The following is a 13,691-nucleotide window of genomic DNA, read 5'->3' as shown; positions in this document are numbered from 1 at the left end:
ATGTTTTACATGGTTACAAATGTATAACCTATATGGGATTGCTTACTGTATCAGGGAGCAGGAAGGGGGGAGCAAGGGAGAATTTGGAACTCAAAAAATTTTTTAAATGTTAAAAACTGTTTAAACATGTAATTGGAGGAAAAATTTCATGTACCTTACCCGGCCCTGATTGCAATTGTACCATTAGCATCTGCTGATATAGAAAAAAAATGTACACTAACAAAAGGCTACAATATAACACTTAAATGAATTTGTATTTTATTAATCACAACATCATTAATAGACATTTGAGAAATAGTAATACCTCTGGAGGCAATCTATTATTAATCCAATTGTGGATTCATATATAAATGTGTAGACCCTTAGACTTTCTGGGTTTCCAAGCGCTCTTCTCTATTTCCAATAGTCTGTATTTTAAGGGCCCTCCTAGTTCTGCGAATCTGTCCTAAAGGCGTTCTCATTTCTGATTCTCTATGTCCTAATGTCCCTTTCATTTCCAATATTCTACATGCCAAAGTGCCTTCTAGCTCTTACGTCCTTTGTTCTAAGGTCCCTTCCAGATCTGACATTCCATGTTCTAAGGTTCTTTCTAATTCAAACACTGTGTCCTTCCAGATCTAACATTCTATGTTCTAAGATCCCTTCCAGATCTGATCCCTGCCCTGACATTCTATGTTCTAAGGATGCTACTAGCTCTGACATTCTTTGTTCTAAGACCCCATCCAAGTCCAATATTCTGTATTCTAAGGGTCCTCCCATCTCTGACATCCTATGTTCTAAAGGTCCTCCCAGCTCTGACATCTTGTGTTCTAAGGGCCCTCCCAACTCTGACATCCTGTGTTCTAAGGGCCCTCTCAGCTCTGACATCCTGTGTTCCAACGTCCTTCCCAATTCAAACACTGTGTCCTTCCAGATCTAACATTCTATGTTCTAAGATCCCTTCCAGATCTGATCCCTGCCCTGACATCCTGTGTTCTAAGGATCCTCCTAGCTCTGACATCCTATGTTTTAAGGCCCCCCCCCAGCCCTGACATTCTGTGTTCTAAGGCCCTTTGCAATTCAAACACTCTGTCCTAAAGTCCCTTCCAGATCTTACATACTATGTTCTAAGGTCCCTTCCAGCTCTGACCTTCTCTATTCAAAGGTATATTCTCTGAACCTATACTTGTACGTGTGTAGGCAAGCCTGACTTTTATGAGTTCCTCGAAGCTGTGTTATTGTGTGAACTGCTCCTTGCCAGCTTCTTGTCTGGTCCTGTCTTGCAAGGCACCTAGAAGTCACAAACCATGAAATGAAATGTACAAAGGCCAGCGCAAAGGCAGTGTGTCCATTTGAAAATGAAGCCATGTACAAGAAAAAAAGAAAGAAAGAAAGAGAGAGAGAGAGAGAGAGAGAGAGAGAGAGAGGGAGGGAGGGAGGGAGGAAGGAAGGAAGAAACAAACAAACAAACAAAGAAAATGAAGCCAGGGCTAGTGACTGACCAGCAAATAAGGAAAAATGGTAAGTGAACCAACAGTCTATTTGTCTGCAAGATCAAACATTGTCTTCTCAGCTAGAAATGATCCTTTTGTCCTAAAAATTTTTTTCTTTCCTTTTGGAACATCTCCTATGCATTCTCCTTTGCATTCAAGGCTGAATTATAGTTTGTTCATGGGATCATACACTGTCAGGGGGAGAAAGGACCTTAGGTCTCTGATGCCTTTGTTTTGCAAATGAGGAAACTGAGGGCTAAAGAGGTTAGTTGACTTTTCCTGGGTCATAAAAATCGTGGAAGGTCACAGCATTCAGAGGTTGCAGGGAGCATCTGGTCTGATCACTTCATTTCACAGATGAGGAAACTGAGGACTGGAAAGGTGAACTTTTCCAGTGTCAACCAGATAACGACCTGACATTCAAACCCAGCACCTCCTACTCCAAATCCAAAGCTGGCTATTACCCAGTGGAATATATGGTCCTTGGAGGCAAGAATTGTTTTGCGATCTTTGTAATCCCCTCAACAAATGGCCATTGAATAGAATTACAACACACTTTTATGAGTCTCTGGTTTATCTTTCTTCCTATTTATATGATCTGAGCTTCTTAAAGGCAGACACTGTGCTGTCTTTCTTTTTTTTTCTTTTTTTTTCCGGTGAGGCAATTGGGGTTAAGTGACTTGCCCAGGGTCACACAGCTAGTAATTGTTAAGTGTCTGAGGCCAGATTTGAACTCAGGTCCTCCTGAATCCAGGGCCAGTGCTCTATCCACTGCGCCACCTAGCTGCCCCAGACACTGTGCTGTCTTCCACCTTTGTATCTCCATTGCTGAGAAAAGGGACAGGTCTTTACTATATATAGGAGGGGCCCAATCAAGGCTCATCAAATGGAACCAAATTCTGATATTCCCCCCACTCCCCCACCCCCAAAGTCTCAGTTTGAGATCTGTGAAAGCTGGAGGTGGGTGTGAGTGTCAATGATAACCAGGCTCTCTTCACTGCTGCCAGGGAGCCCTGGAGTAAAAAGCAGAAATAAGACCCTTGAAGGGCCCAAGGTACTTTTGTTTCTTAGTCACCAGGGAAATCAACATGACTGGCTCTTCAGGTGTATCCTATTCCCATCTCTGCTATATAAACACATTTATTCAAGGGGCAGCTAGGTGGCGCAGTGGATAGAGCACCGGCCCTGGAGTCAAATCTGGCCTCAGACACTTAACACTTCCTAGCTGTGTGACCCTGGGCAAGTCACTTAACCCCAATTGCCTCACAAAAAAAAAATTAATTAATTAATTAAAAAAATAAACACATTTATTCAAGCAGAGATCTTTATTATACTTTTGATCATGCAAATTTAATGATCACTTTTCCTCCCTTTAGTTTTTTTTTTAGACCCTCAGCAGAGTTCCTCCTGAGCCTCTGGGTTAATATTGGCTAACCTATGGGTGGTTTACTTGGGTCCAGTGTCCCAGCTGGTAGAGTTTTTCATCTCCACCTCTGGATGCTCTTTGCTGGGTCCAGGAGAAGCTAACATAAGAGCCCTCCATGCTGCACCCAAATTCGCTCATAAGGGAATAGAGGCCGAACCAATGATTTCTTTGATAAAGGAAACTCCTAGATGAGGAAATTTCCCCTACCCATTCATACCTGTGCCTTTGCTGAAAATTAAAGCTAAAAATCTTAGGGAGCTACTGAGAGTGGTGACAGGTCCAGGGTCACACAGCCAGTGTGTGTCAGAAGAAGATGAATCCAGGTCTTCCAGGCTCCAAGGCCACCTCTCTACCTACACACACACGTGCAAGCATACATACATACATACAGTGTGTGACCTACAACATGTATGTGTATATACACATATACATATGGAGAGAACACTTTAGGTTTGCAAAGTACATCTTCACGACAGCCCTATGAGGTGGGTCAGATAGTATATTTTATTAGCCCCATTTTAGATATGAAGTCATTGAGGCTTGGAGAAAGACAGCGAATCACATCACATAGTAAAGAATTGGGACTTCAGCCTAGATCTCTTTTGTTTTGTTTTGTCTTGTTTTGTTTGTGTGTGTGTGTGTGTGTGTGTGTGTGTGTGTGTGTGTGTAAGTTTTGTGGGGCAATGAGGGTTAAGTGACTTGTCCAGGGTCACACAGCTAGTAAGTGTCAGTGTCTGAGGCTGGATTTGACCTCAGGTCCTGCTGAATCCAGGGCTGGTGCTTTATCCACTGCAGCACCACCGAGCTGCCCCCGCTTTTTGTATTTTGTTTTCTTTTGTCCTAGGTCTCTTCTAACTCTGAGTCTAACTCTCCTTTCATCATGAGATTGAGGAAGCTCTCCCTTGCAACTGCATTTGGCAATTGGGGGTTGAGGGGCGACGCAAGGTTCTGTCACCGGAGATGCTCCAGAGCCTCTTACTGAAGAGAAAGAGACTCAAGAATATCATTAACCCATTGTTAGGTAAGTTGCTCCTAGTGGGCTGAATGGGGCAGGATTGGGTTGGGGAGAAGCTCATCTGGGAGACCCAGTTGGAGAGCAAGGAGAATAGAGGGTGATGGTTGTTATTCAGTCATGTCCAACTCTTTGTGACTCCATTTGGGGTTTTCTTGGCAGAGACACTGGGGTGGTTTTCCATTTCCTCTGCCAAGTCATTTTACAGATGAGGAAACTGAGGCAAACAGGGCTAAGTGACTTGCCCAGGGTCACACACAACTAGTAAGTGTCTGAAGCCAGATTTGAATTTAGGAAGATGAGTCTTCCCAACTCCAGGGCGAGTGGTCTATGCACTATGGATCCCCCTAGCTGCCCCTGGGGCCAAACAATATCCAGCTTCAATTCATAAAACCTTACCTAGTTCAGTCCTTCATCCTTAGGACTCTCCCCTCCCAAAGCCATCCTCTGCTTGACTGTGAAAGTGAATGTAATTCTGACCATGTCACTCCCCTACTCCCTAAACGCCAGTGACTCCCTATTATCCCTAGGATCGAACACATCTTTCTGGCATTTCTATCCTCCACAAGCTGGCCCCTTTCCAACCTCACTATTTACTATTCCCCTTCCCACACTCTGCCATCCTGCCAAGCTTGTCTTCTTGCTTTTCCTCACCCACAATTCTGTACCTGTTTCTGTGTCTTTACTCTGGCTATCCCCCCTGCCCAGAGTACCCTCTCCTTCCTTGTCTCTACCTCTTCAAATATGTTGTTTCAAGCACCACCTTCCACTTCTAGCCTTTCACAGTCGGCCCAGTACTAGTGCTTCCTTGCCAGACAACCTTAGATGGAAATGGAAATAGAAATAAACTTACATATAGGGGGAAAATGTAAGTACATGCTGCCTCCCCTGGAAGAATATACGCTCCCTGAAGACAGGACCTGTTTCATTTTCGTCCCTGCATTTCCAGGGCCTAGCTCTGTGCCTGGACATTGTGGGCACTTAAATATTTGCCAAATGATTAATATGGCTAGTAAGTGCTGAAATGGGCTTCAGTCCTGGTTCTCCAAACTCCACAGAAGGGCTGCTGAGAACGACAACTTTAGATACCACTGGGCAGCTGAGACTCATCTCTTTCTGTTTAGTAAACCTGGGACATCTTTGGCTAACATGAAACTTTCGTCCACTTGAGGAGGCTGAAGGACAACTCACCTGGCCATGGGCTGGGAGCCTGAGAAAGGCTCCAAGAAGCTTTAGGGAACAGGGAGGGGCAAAGCAGTGGTGACCTCCAAACCACATCTGCTGACTCATTTACCCAGTATAAAGGGAGCAGCCCACGGGCAGTGCTGAAGGCCGCAGGCTGACACACCCCAGAAAATGGCACAGAAGAGACTCGTCCGGGTGTCGCTGAATCGACCTACCCATGCTGTATGTGTGCTGGGCTCCGAGACTGTGGTGGACTTTCAGGGGTAAGGAAGCTCTCCTGGTGCCTTGGGGTGGGTGTGTGCCTCAAACTCTATCTGATAAATTTGGCAGAAGCTTTCTTCCAGTGAATGCTGTCAGCTTAGCAGTCAATGAAGCTAATAATCCCTGAGTAGTGCGGGGAAGGGCAGAATTACTCCACAGAGAAAAGCAGAATCACAGAACATGGATCATATTAAGCCAGAGCTGGGGAAAGGGGTGAGAGAGGATCCTGGAGCGCAGACTGTCAGAGCTGGAAGGGCCCTTAGAACCTAGAATGTCAGAGCTGGGAGGGCCCTTAGAACACAGAAGGTCAGAGCTGGGAGGGCCCTTAGAACCTAGAATGTCAGAGCTGGGAGGGCCCTTAGAACCTAGAATGTCAGAGCTGGGAGGGGCCTTAGAACACAGAATGTCAGGGCTGGGAGGGCCCATAGAACACAGAATGTCAGAGCTGGGAGGGCCCTTAGAACATAGAATGTCAGAGCTGGGAAAGACCTTAGAACATGGAATGTCAGATCAGGGAGGTCCCTTAGAAAACAGAATGTCAGAGTTGGGAGGGGCCTTAGAACACAGTATGTTAGAGCTGGGAGGGCCCTTAGAACATGGAACGTCCAAGCTGGGAGGGCCCTTAGAATACAGAATGTCCAAGCTGGGAGGTACCATAGTAGTAACTAATCCAAGCCTCCCATTTCATAGATAAGGAAATTGTGGACACTTTAGGCCACACTGCCTCCTGTATAGGACTCTCCTGGCCCTTGGCCCAGACCTCTCCTTTGCGTTCATACCACTCTTCCCTGTATCAGTTATCTGTGCCCTTCTCCTTGCTGTTAAATTATAAGATCCTTTTTAATCCCACGGCTGAACACAAGACCTTGCATGTTGTACTTACTTTTGCTGATTTCCAGTTAAAGAGAATCCTAGAATCTTGGAGTTCATTCGTTCCGACCCCCTGGGTGATCTAGAAATGTCCTCTCTCCCATACCCAGCAAGTGATATTTCAGCCTCTTCTTGCATACTGCCAGTGACAAGTAGCTCACTGTCTTACATGTGCCAGCCTATTGCAGTTTGGGACAACCCCAACTAACGTGATTCTTTCAATAAAGCTGAAATCTCTCTAGCTTTAATATCTGTGGCTGGAAGCTGGTACTGGACTGAGGACCAGGCTTCCCTACCCCGCAACCCACACAAACACTCTTCCAAGTCCCAAGCCTCACCTGAGATGCCAGATTTCTCAGATAGTTGCTTACAATCTCCTTGAGTCTTCCTAACTTTGAAAATGGTGTGTAGCCCATAAAAGGAAAATGATCCCCATGAGGCTACAGACCCAGGAAGATGAAGGGGAAGAGTGAAGTGAGAAGGGCAAGGGATAGAACCTGTGATTTTGTAAACACAGAGACCTCAAGGGTAAAGAAATTTCTACCAATGTGGGTCAGTCCCTTCTTTGCAAAGTGATCACTGAGAGGTGACCTCCTTTGTCCAGGGTCACATAGATATAAGGTGTCAAAGGCAGGACCTGAATTCATGTCTTCCTGGCTCCAAGGCCAGCTCTCTATCTTATATGACACATTAATTCCTTTGAAAATCAAATAAAATGGGGTAGCTAGGAGGCTCAGTAGTTAGAGCACCAGCCCTGAAGTCAGGAGGATCTGAGTTCAAATCTGGCCTCAGACACTGACTAGCTGTGTGACCCTGGGCAAGTCACTTAACCCTAATTGCCTCCAAAAACAAAGGAAGGAAGGAAGGAAGGAGAAGAAAACAATTAGAAAGAAGATCCTCTAGGACTAGATAATGATTTTGAGTAGAACCTGGCTAGCAACTCATTCATTCATCCAACAAACATCGAAAAACGATCCATTGCCTAAAAATCTTGGACTTGTTGCCAGTGGATAAAAAAGAAATCAGTCATGGTTCCTGCGCTCAAGGAGCTCACAGTCTGATGGTAGTGGGAGCAGCAGCAGCAGGGCTAGCAGGAATTGAGTCTATTAATAGAGCTCTTTAAACATGCCAATGATAAATGCATGAGGGAGAAGAGTGCAGTGAGATCCCCTGAGAGAGTTCCCTCCCAACCGGGAGCCTTTGGTGAAACCTCCTGGAGGAGATGGAGTTTTGGAACTGAGCTTCCATGAGTGAGAAGAAATTGGGTGGGGGAGTGCTCTAGGGCTTACCTGGGCTCCAGGTGGAGCTAATTTTGTTGTTCATGTTGTTTGGTTGTTTCAGTCATGACCAAATCTCCGTGACCCTATTTGGGGTTTTCTTGGCAAAGATACTGGAGTCGCCATTTCCTTCTCTAGCTCATTTTACAGATGAGGAAATTGAGGCAACCAGGGTTAAGTGACTTGGCCAGGGCCACACAGTTAGGAAGTATCTGAGGCCAGATTTGGACTCAGGTCCTCCTGACTCCAGGGCTGGTGCTTTATCCACTGAGCCACCCAGCTGCCCTAAGTAGTGCTCCTGGGTTCTCTTAATTAACATGAATGATATTAATTGTATCTAATAGCCAGTGCTGGGAGGAGCAACCTCAGCACAGGACCGTGCCATGGTTCCATCGTCTTTCTTTTTGGCACTGGAAGCTCAAGGGTAATGGTTGCCCACAGAGCTTCTCCCCAGAGGTGAGACTCCAAGGTAGGAGGTCACCTTTGATGTCCATGGCCCAGTTTGCTGGGACTCCCTGTCCCAGGTACAGCCCAGTCCCCAGAGCACCAAATGGCCATGAGAAACTGCCTGGATGCTCTCTGGGGACAGTAAAGTGCCAGCTGCTATTACTGTGAGGTGCCATCCATCTCCAGCCCTTACTACGTGACCCGGGACTGACGAGGAAACTGAGGCCCAGGGAAATGAAGTGGTCTGCCCTTCATCCAGGGCATAAGCACCATGGGCAGGATTTGAACCCAGGTCCTTTGATTCCCAAGTCAATGTGCTTTTCACCATAAACAGGTAAGTACAGACAGGATCATTTGAGGAACAGTGTCGATGCACTGACAATCAGTGGAATCAGGAGAGACTTCCTATGTGGGCTCAGATGGGAGAGGCCCAAGGTTCTTTGAGATCGTGATGAGAAGGCAGCATGTGAATAGAGCATGGTATGGACAAAGGCATGGAGGAAGGAGATAGAATAGCAAGTTTGGGAAGAAATAAAGAGGCTGATTTGGCTGAAATGCAGAGTTTATGCAAGGGATCTGGAACCAAATCATGAAGAGCTTTCAATGCCAATCTGGGGAGTCTCTGTCTTCTCCTTGAAGTGATAGGGAGCCACTGAAAATTCCTGAGTAAGACAGAAACATGGTCAGAAATGTAGGGGGGAAGGGAAGGGAATAAGCATTTATATAGTACCTACTATGTAGTACTAGCAGTGTAGTGCTAGACAGTGGGCTAAATGCTTTTTTAAAAAAACAAATATTATCTAGGGAGCAGCTAGGTGGCACAGTGGATAAAGCACCGGCCCTGGATTCAGGAAGACCTGAGTTCAAATCTGACCTCAGACACTTGACACTTACCAGATGTGTGACCCTGGGCAAGTCACTTAACCCCCGTTGCCCCACAAAAAAAAAATATTATCTAAGAATAATACTCTTCACTCAGTCGGCATGTAATAGATGCCTATTGAATGGAAATGGAATGAATGATGATCAGTCAATAGGCTGAAGCCATCATCCATGGTGGCCTGTCCTTTCTAGCTTCAAGATTTCCTTCCTTTGGTAGGGATGGGCCTGATAAGTAAACTAGCATTTATTAAGTACCTGTTGTTTATTCCTCTATCATCTAGTTTGGGCTCCACCCCTAGGGATGCAAAAATGAAAAGGGGCTTCATCGGATTATAAGAGCTTAGTCTTAAAGATGGAAGGGAACTTAGTGAACATCAAGTCCAACCTGTTTGTGCCTTCAAGGAACTTATAGCCCTATTCCTTAGTCTTGGTTAAAATCTCACCTTTCCCAACCCCCCTTAACTCTAGTGCTTTCCCTTTGTTGATTATTTCCAATTTTTTCTATAATTTGTATGTGGTTGTTTGAGTATTGTTTCCCCGGTTAAGACTAGCAAGAACTGTCTTTTGTCTTTCTTTATCCTCAGTGCTTAGCACAGTGCCCAGTATCCAGTTGGTGCTTAATAAATGTTTTCAGACAGACTTACAAATAAATAGCATTTAAGGCATAATCTTGGTACAGTGGAGAACAGAGTGATATTTAGAATTAGAGGACCTGGCTTTAAACCCTGGCTCTGTTCCTTACTATCTTTGTTTACCTCAGGCAATTAATTTCTCCCTTGGCCTCAGTTTTCCTATCTGCTAAATAGATCCAATAAGCCCTCATGTCCCTTCAAGCGCTAAATCTATGAGCCTATAAACAGAAAGAAGATATTAGATATTAGAGGAAAGTGTCACCTTCAGTTCTTTTTTCTGTCCAGTCCACTGAACCATTTATGCATTTTTTCTTTAAAAAAAAATTGATGTTCTTTTCTTTTCTTAAAAAAAAAAAGTCATTGTTATTTCCCAATAACTCCTCACATTCAATAGGACCCTCCCTTGTAACAAATAAGTGAATTCAAACAGAAACAGATCCATACACTGGCCATCTCCAAACACATGTGCCTAGTCTAAACCGATGGTCCACCACCCCTTTGGTGATTTGGGAAGGAATTCTTTATCTTCTGTCCTCTGAATGGGCAGTGATTAGGCATGGATGGCATAGATGGGCTGTTGGCTGTTGGAGAGAGGCTCTCCAGTGACATGGTAGATGGATTAATCCACAGCAAGCATTTATTAAGTGCCTAGCATATGCCAGGCACTGCAGTAGGCTCCAGAAGTATAAAGACAAGCAAAACAAAAAACAACCCCGGGGGGCAGCTAGATGGCGCAGTGGTTAAAACACCGGCCCTGGATTCAGGAGTACCTGAGTTCAAATCCGGCCTCAGACACTTGACACTTACTAGCTGTGTGACTCTGGGCAAGTCACTTAACCCCCATTGCCTAAAAAAAAAATAAAAAAAAAAAAAATCCCTATCTTCGAGGAGTTTATAATCCCATCTGAGGACACTAATCTACACATAAAACTATAGACAGAATATGTGCAAGGTAGATATATAGTGAAGAAAGAATCAAATGATATGTATACTTATGCTTTGGGGACACCAAACCTTTCTTTCCAATCAATCAAACCATCAATCAACGAGCATTTATCAAGGACTTACTAAGTATCAGGCACTGTTTGAAATGATAAGAGATCCAAAGACAAAAATGAAGTGATGCTGACACTTACTAGCTGTGTGACCCTGGGCAAGTCACTTGACCCCCATTGCCCCACAAAAACCAACAACACACACACACACAAATGGAGTAATGCCTGCATTCAAGGAGCCTACGTAAATTTGTCATTCAGTCCTTTTCAGTCATGTCTGACTCTTTGTGACCTCATTTGGGTTTTTCTTGGCAAAGAACGGTTTGCCATTTCCTTCTGCAGCTCATTTTACAGATTGGGGAAACTGAAGCAAACAGGGTGAAGTGACTTGCCCTGGATAACACAGCTAGAGAGTGTCTGAGGTCAGATTTGAACTCATGAAGATGAGTCACACGTGGGGCAGATGGAAGGCCTTGCTTTTCATTAAGGGCTCCTACTGTACATTTGTCTCTCAGCTTAACAACCACATTAAAACCGACTCGTGGCTCCCTCAACAAGACCCTTCCGTGCCCCATGTGCCCAGTAATGGTCTTGCTGGTGGGATGTTGGCTGAGGATACACAAGGCAGTAACGCTGGGAATAGGGTGGCCTGGGCTGAGCTGAGGAGCCAGTACATTCCAGAGGAAGGGACCTTGGGTATAAAATCTGAAGACTGTGGTTCAAATACCCACTCAGCTCCCTCCTATCATTGTGACATTGGACGAGTCGCTGCCCCTTTCTAGGGTACTATTTCCTCATCTATAAAACAAAAAAGGGGGGCAGCTAGGTGACACAGTGGATAGAGCACTTGCCCTGGAATCAGAAGGACCTGAGTTCAAATCTAGCCTCAGATAGTTTATCAGTTGTGTGACCTCAGGCAAGTCACTTAACCCCAATTGCTTCCCCAAAACAAAAATAGATACTCTATCTCTTGACTAGATATTATCTCTGGCTGTCCCCCATCCGTGGACTGCTCTCCCTCCTTATCTTTACCTATTGCCTTCTATGGCTTCCTTTAAGTTGCATCTAAAATTCCATCTTTTACAGGAAGCTTTCCCCAACCCCTTTTAATTCTAGTGCCTTTCCTCCCTTCATTATTTCCTGTTTATTCTGTACAGAGCTGGCTTTGTATATATTTGCTCACTTCTTGTCTCCCTCTTAAGACTGTAAGGTCCTTGAGGGCAAGGACTGTCTTTTGTCTTTATTTGTATCTCCAGGACTTAGCCCAGGGCCTGACACATAGGAAGTGTTTATCGATGGACTATAGAAGAGACTGTTTTAATAGACTATAGACTATTCCATGCAGCCGCTCTGTATAAGTTGAATTTATTCAGTATTTATCTTATATATACTTACTCATGTACATGTCATCTCCCTATTGGAATATAAACTTAGTGAAAGAACTTTTGTTTTAATCTTCAGGGTTTAGCATAGTGCCTGACACACAGTCAGCACTTAATAAATACTTGATGATCAAGTAAGATCATGGATATAAGGTAATTTGTAAGCCTTTAAGTATTTTGTGTGTGTGTGTGTATGTGTGTGTGTGTGTGTGTGTGTGTGAACTTATTATTAACAAGTTCAATGACTTAGGGAGGGAGGGGAAGGGGGAGGGACTGAGCATTTTTATAATACCTACTATGTGCCAGGCGCTGTGCTAAGAGTGTTAACTCATTTGAATTAGAGCTAGAAGAGAACTTCGAAGTTACCTTTATATGACAGATAAGGCAACTGAAGCCCCGAGAGGTTTAGTAATTTGTCCAAATTACACAGGTAGAAGAAAGTGGCAAAGCTAGGATTTGGTCCCACTGAGTCTTCTGACTCCATAGTCTCTCCTCTGGACTTACTGAATGAGGCCTCTGGATTTTGGCCTGCTTGCTCTGTGTTATAAGTCCATGTGAGATTTCACGCAGGCAGTGCAGACATGCAACCCCAGTTGAACTGTTGATAGAACCCCAAAGTGACCCAGCTGGTTCAGGGCACACATACACACACACACACACACACACACACACACACCATACATACACACACACCTTCCAGATGTTGCTCAGGTTGACAAACCCATCTAGTAGGGCTTAGAGAACACAATGAACTCTCACCCCTTACAAAGACTGACGGGTTGTCAGTGACGAGTGACAGAAAGAGTTCTGACTTTGCAATCAGCAGAGGTTAGGATGCCAGTCTCTCCACAGACATTCACGAGCTGGGTGACTCGGGGAAAAATCTTCTAATTTCTCTGAGTCACGGTTTCCTTCTCTGTCAAAACGAGGAGCACCTGCCTTCCTGGGGCATCATGAAAGAGCTTCACAGACTTCTTAGGAGAGCAACATCCCTGACTGCCCCTCCTCCATCCTCAGCTCCTGCAGATGATTGTTTGAGCCCAAGTGGAAGATTTTATATTTATCCTGATGGAATTTCATCTTATTAGATTTAACCCAAAGTCTTAACCTTACTAGGTGGTGCAGTGCATAGAGTGCCACGTCTTGAGTTAGGAAGACTCATCTTCTACAAATTCTGCCTCAGACACTTACTAGCTCAGTGACCCTGGCCAAGTCACTGCAGCCTGTTTGCCTCAGTTTCCTCATCTGTAAAATGAGGTAGAAGAGGAAATGGCAAACTATTTCAGTATCTTTGCCAAGAAAATCCCCAATAAGATCATGAAGAGTGGGGCACAACTGAAAATGACTAAACAACTTAACCTCTCAGATATTAATGTTATTATAGCTCACTGGGCTCCTTCTCTTTAATCTCTCCAGTCCCTATTTCTAACTTCTCCAACTTTGCCTTCTTTTTTTACATCTCATCTTGTTGGCTTCTGGGCTCAGGCCAGAGGCATGGTGAGCTGATTGTTAAATTTTCAGTGTGAGCATTTATTTACACCTCAGAAATTGGCAAACACTATAAATAGGGCTTGATTTATTGATTTGTTGATTATCTAAACCTAAGAAAGTGATGGAGAAAATGTTAATAACTCAAATTAAACTTAAAAGTGTTTGGGACAGGTAGGTGGTACAGTGGATAGAGTACTGGCTCTGGAGTCAGGAGGACCTGAGTTCAAATCCAGCCTCAGACACTTGACACTAGCTGTGTGACCCTGGGCAAGTCACTTAACCCCAATTGCCTCACCCCCCCCTAAAAAAAATTAGAACCCAAATTTTTTTTTAAAGTATTTCAGGAATACATCCCCCAC

General features: G+C 44.5%; 1 protein-coding gene across 1 annotated transcript in view; it reads left to right on the top strand.

Moving 5' to 3' along the window:
- The first annotated feature begins 3,872 nt into the window (after nucleotides 1–3,872).
- The window catches only part of LOC122749310 (protein-arginine deiminase type-4-like), a 50,877-nt gene continuing 41,058 nt past the window's right edge, over nucleotides 3,873–13,691 (top strand). The window contains exons 1-2 of the mRNA XM_043995616.1: nucleotides 3,873–3,919; nucleotides 5,209–5,358. Coding sequence (XP_043851551.1) covers nucleotides 5,267–5,358 — 92 coding nt within the window. The 5' untranslated portion in view covers nucleotides 3,873–3,919; nucleotides 5,209–5,266. The remainder of the gene's footprint in view (nucleotides 3,920–5,208; nucleotides 5,359–13,691) is intronic.

This window comes from Dromiciops gliroides, chromosome 3 (assembly GCF_019393635.1).
Source record: "Dromiciops gliroides isolate mDroGli1 chromosome 3, mDroGli1.pri, whole genome shotgun sequence".
Classification (NCBI taxonomy): domain Eukaryota; kingdom Metazoa; phylum Chordata; class Mammalia; order Microbiotheria; family Microbiotheriidae; genus Dromiciops; species Dromiciops gliroides.
This window is presented reverse-complemented; position numbering and strand designations above follow the sequence as displayed.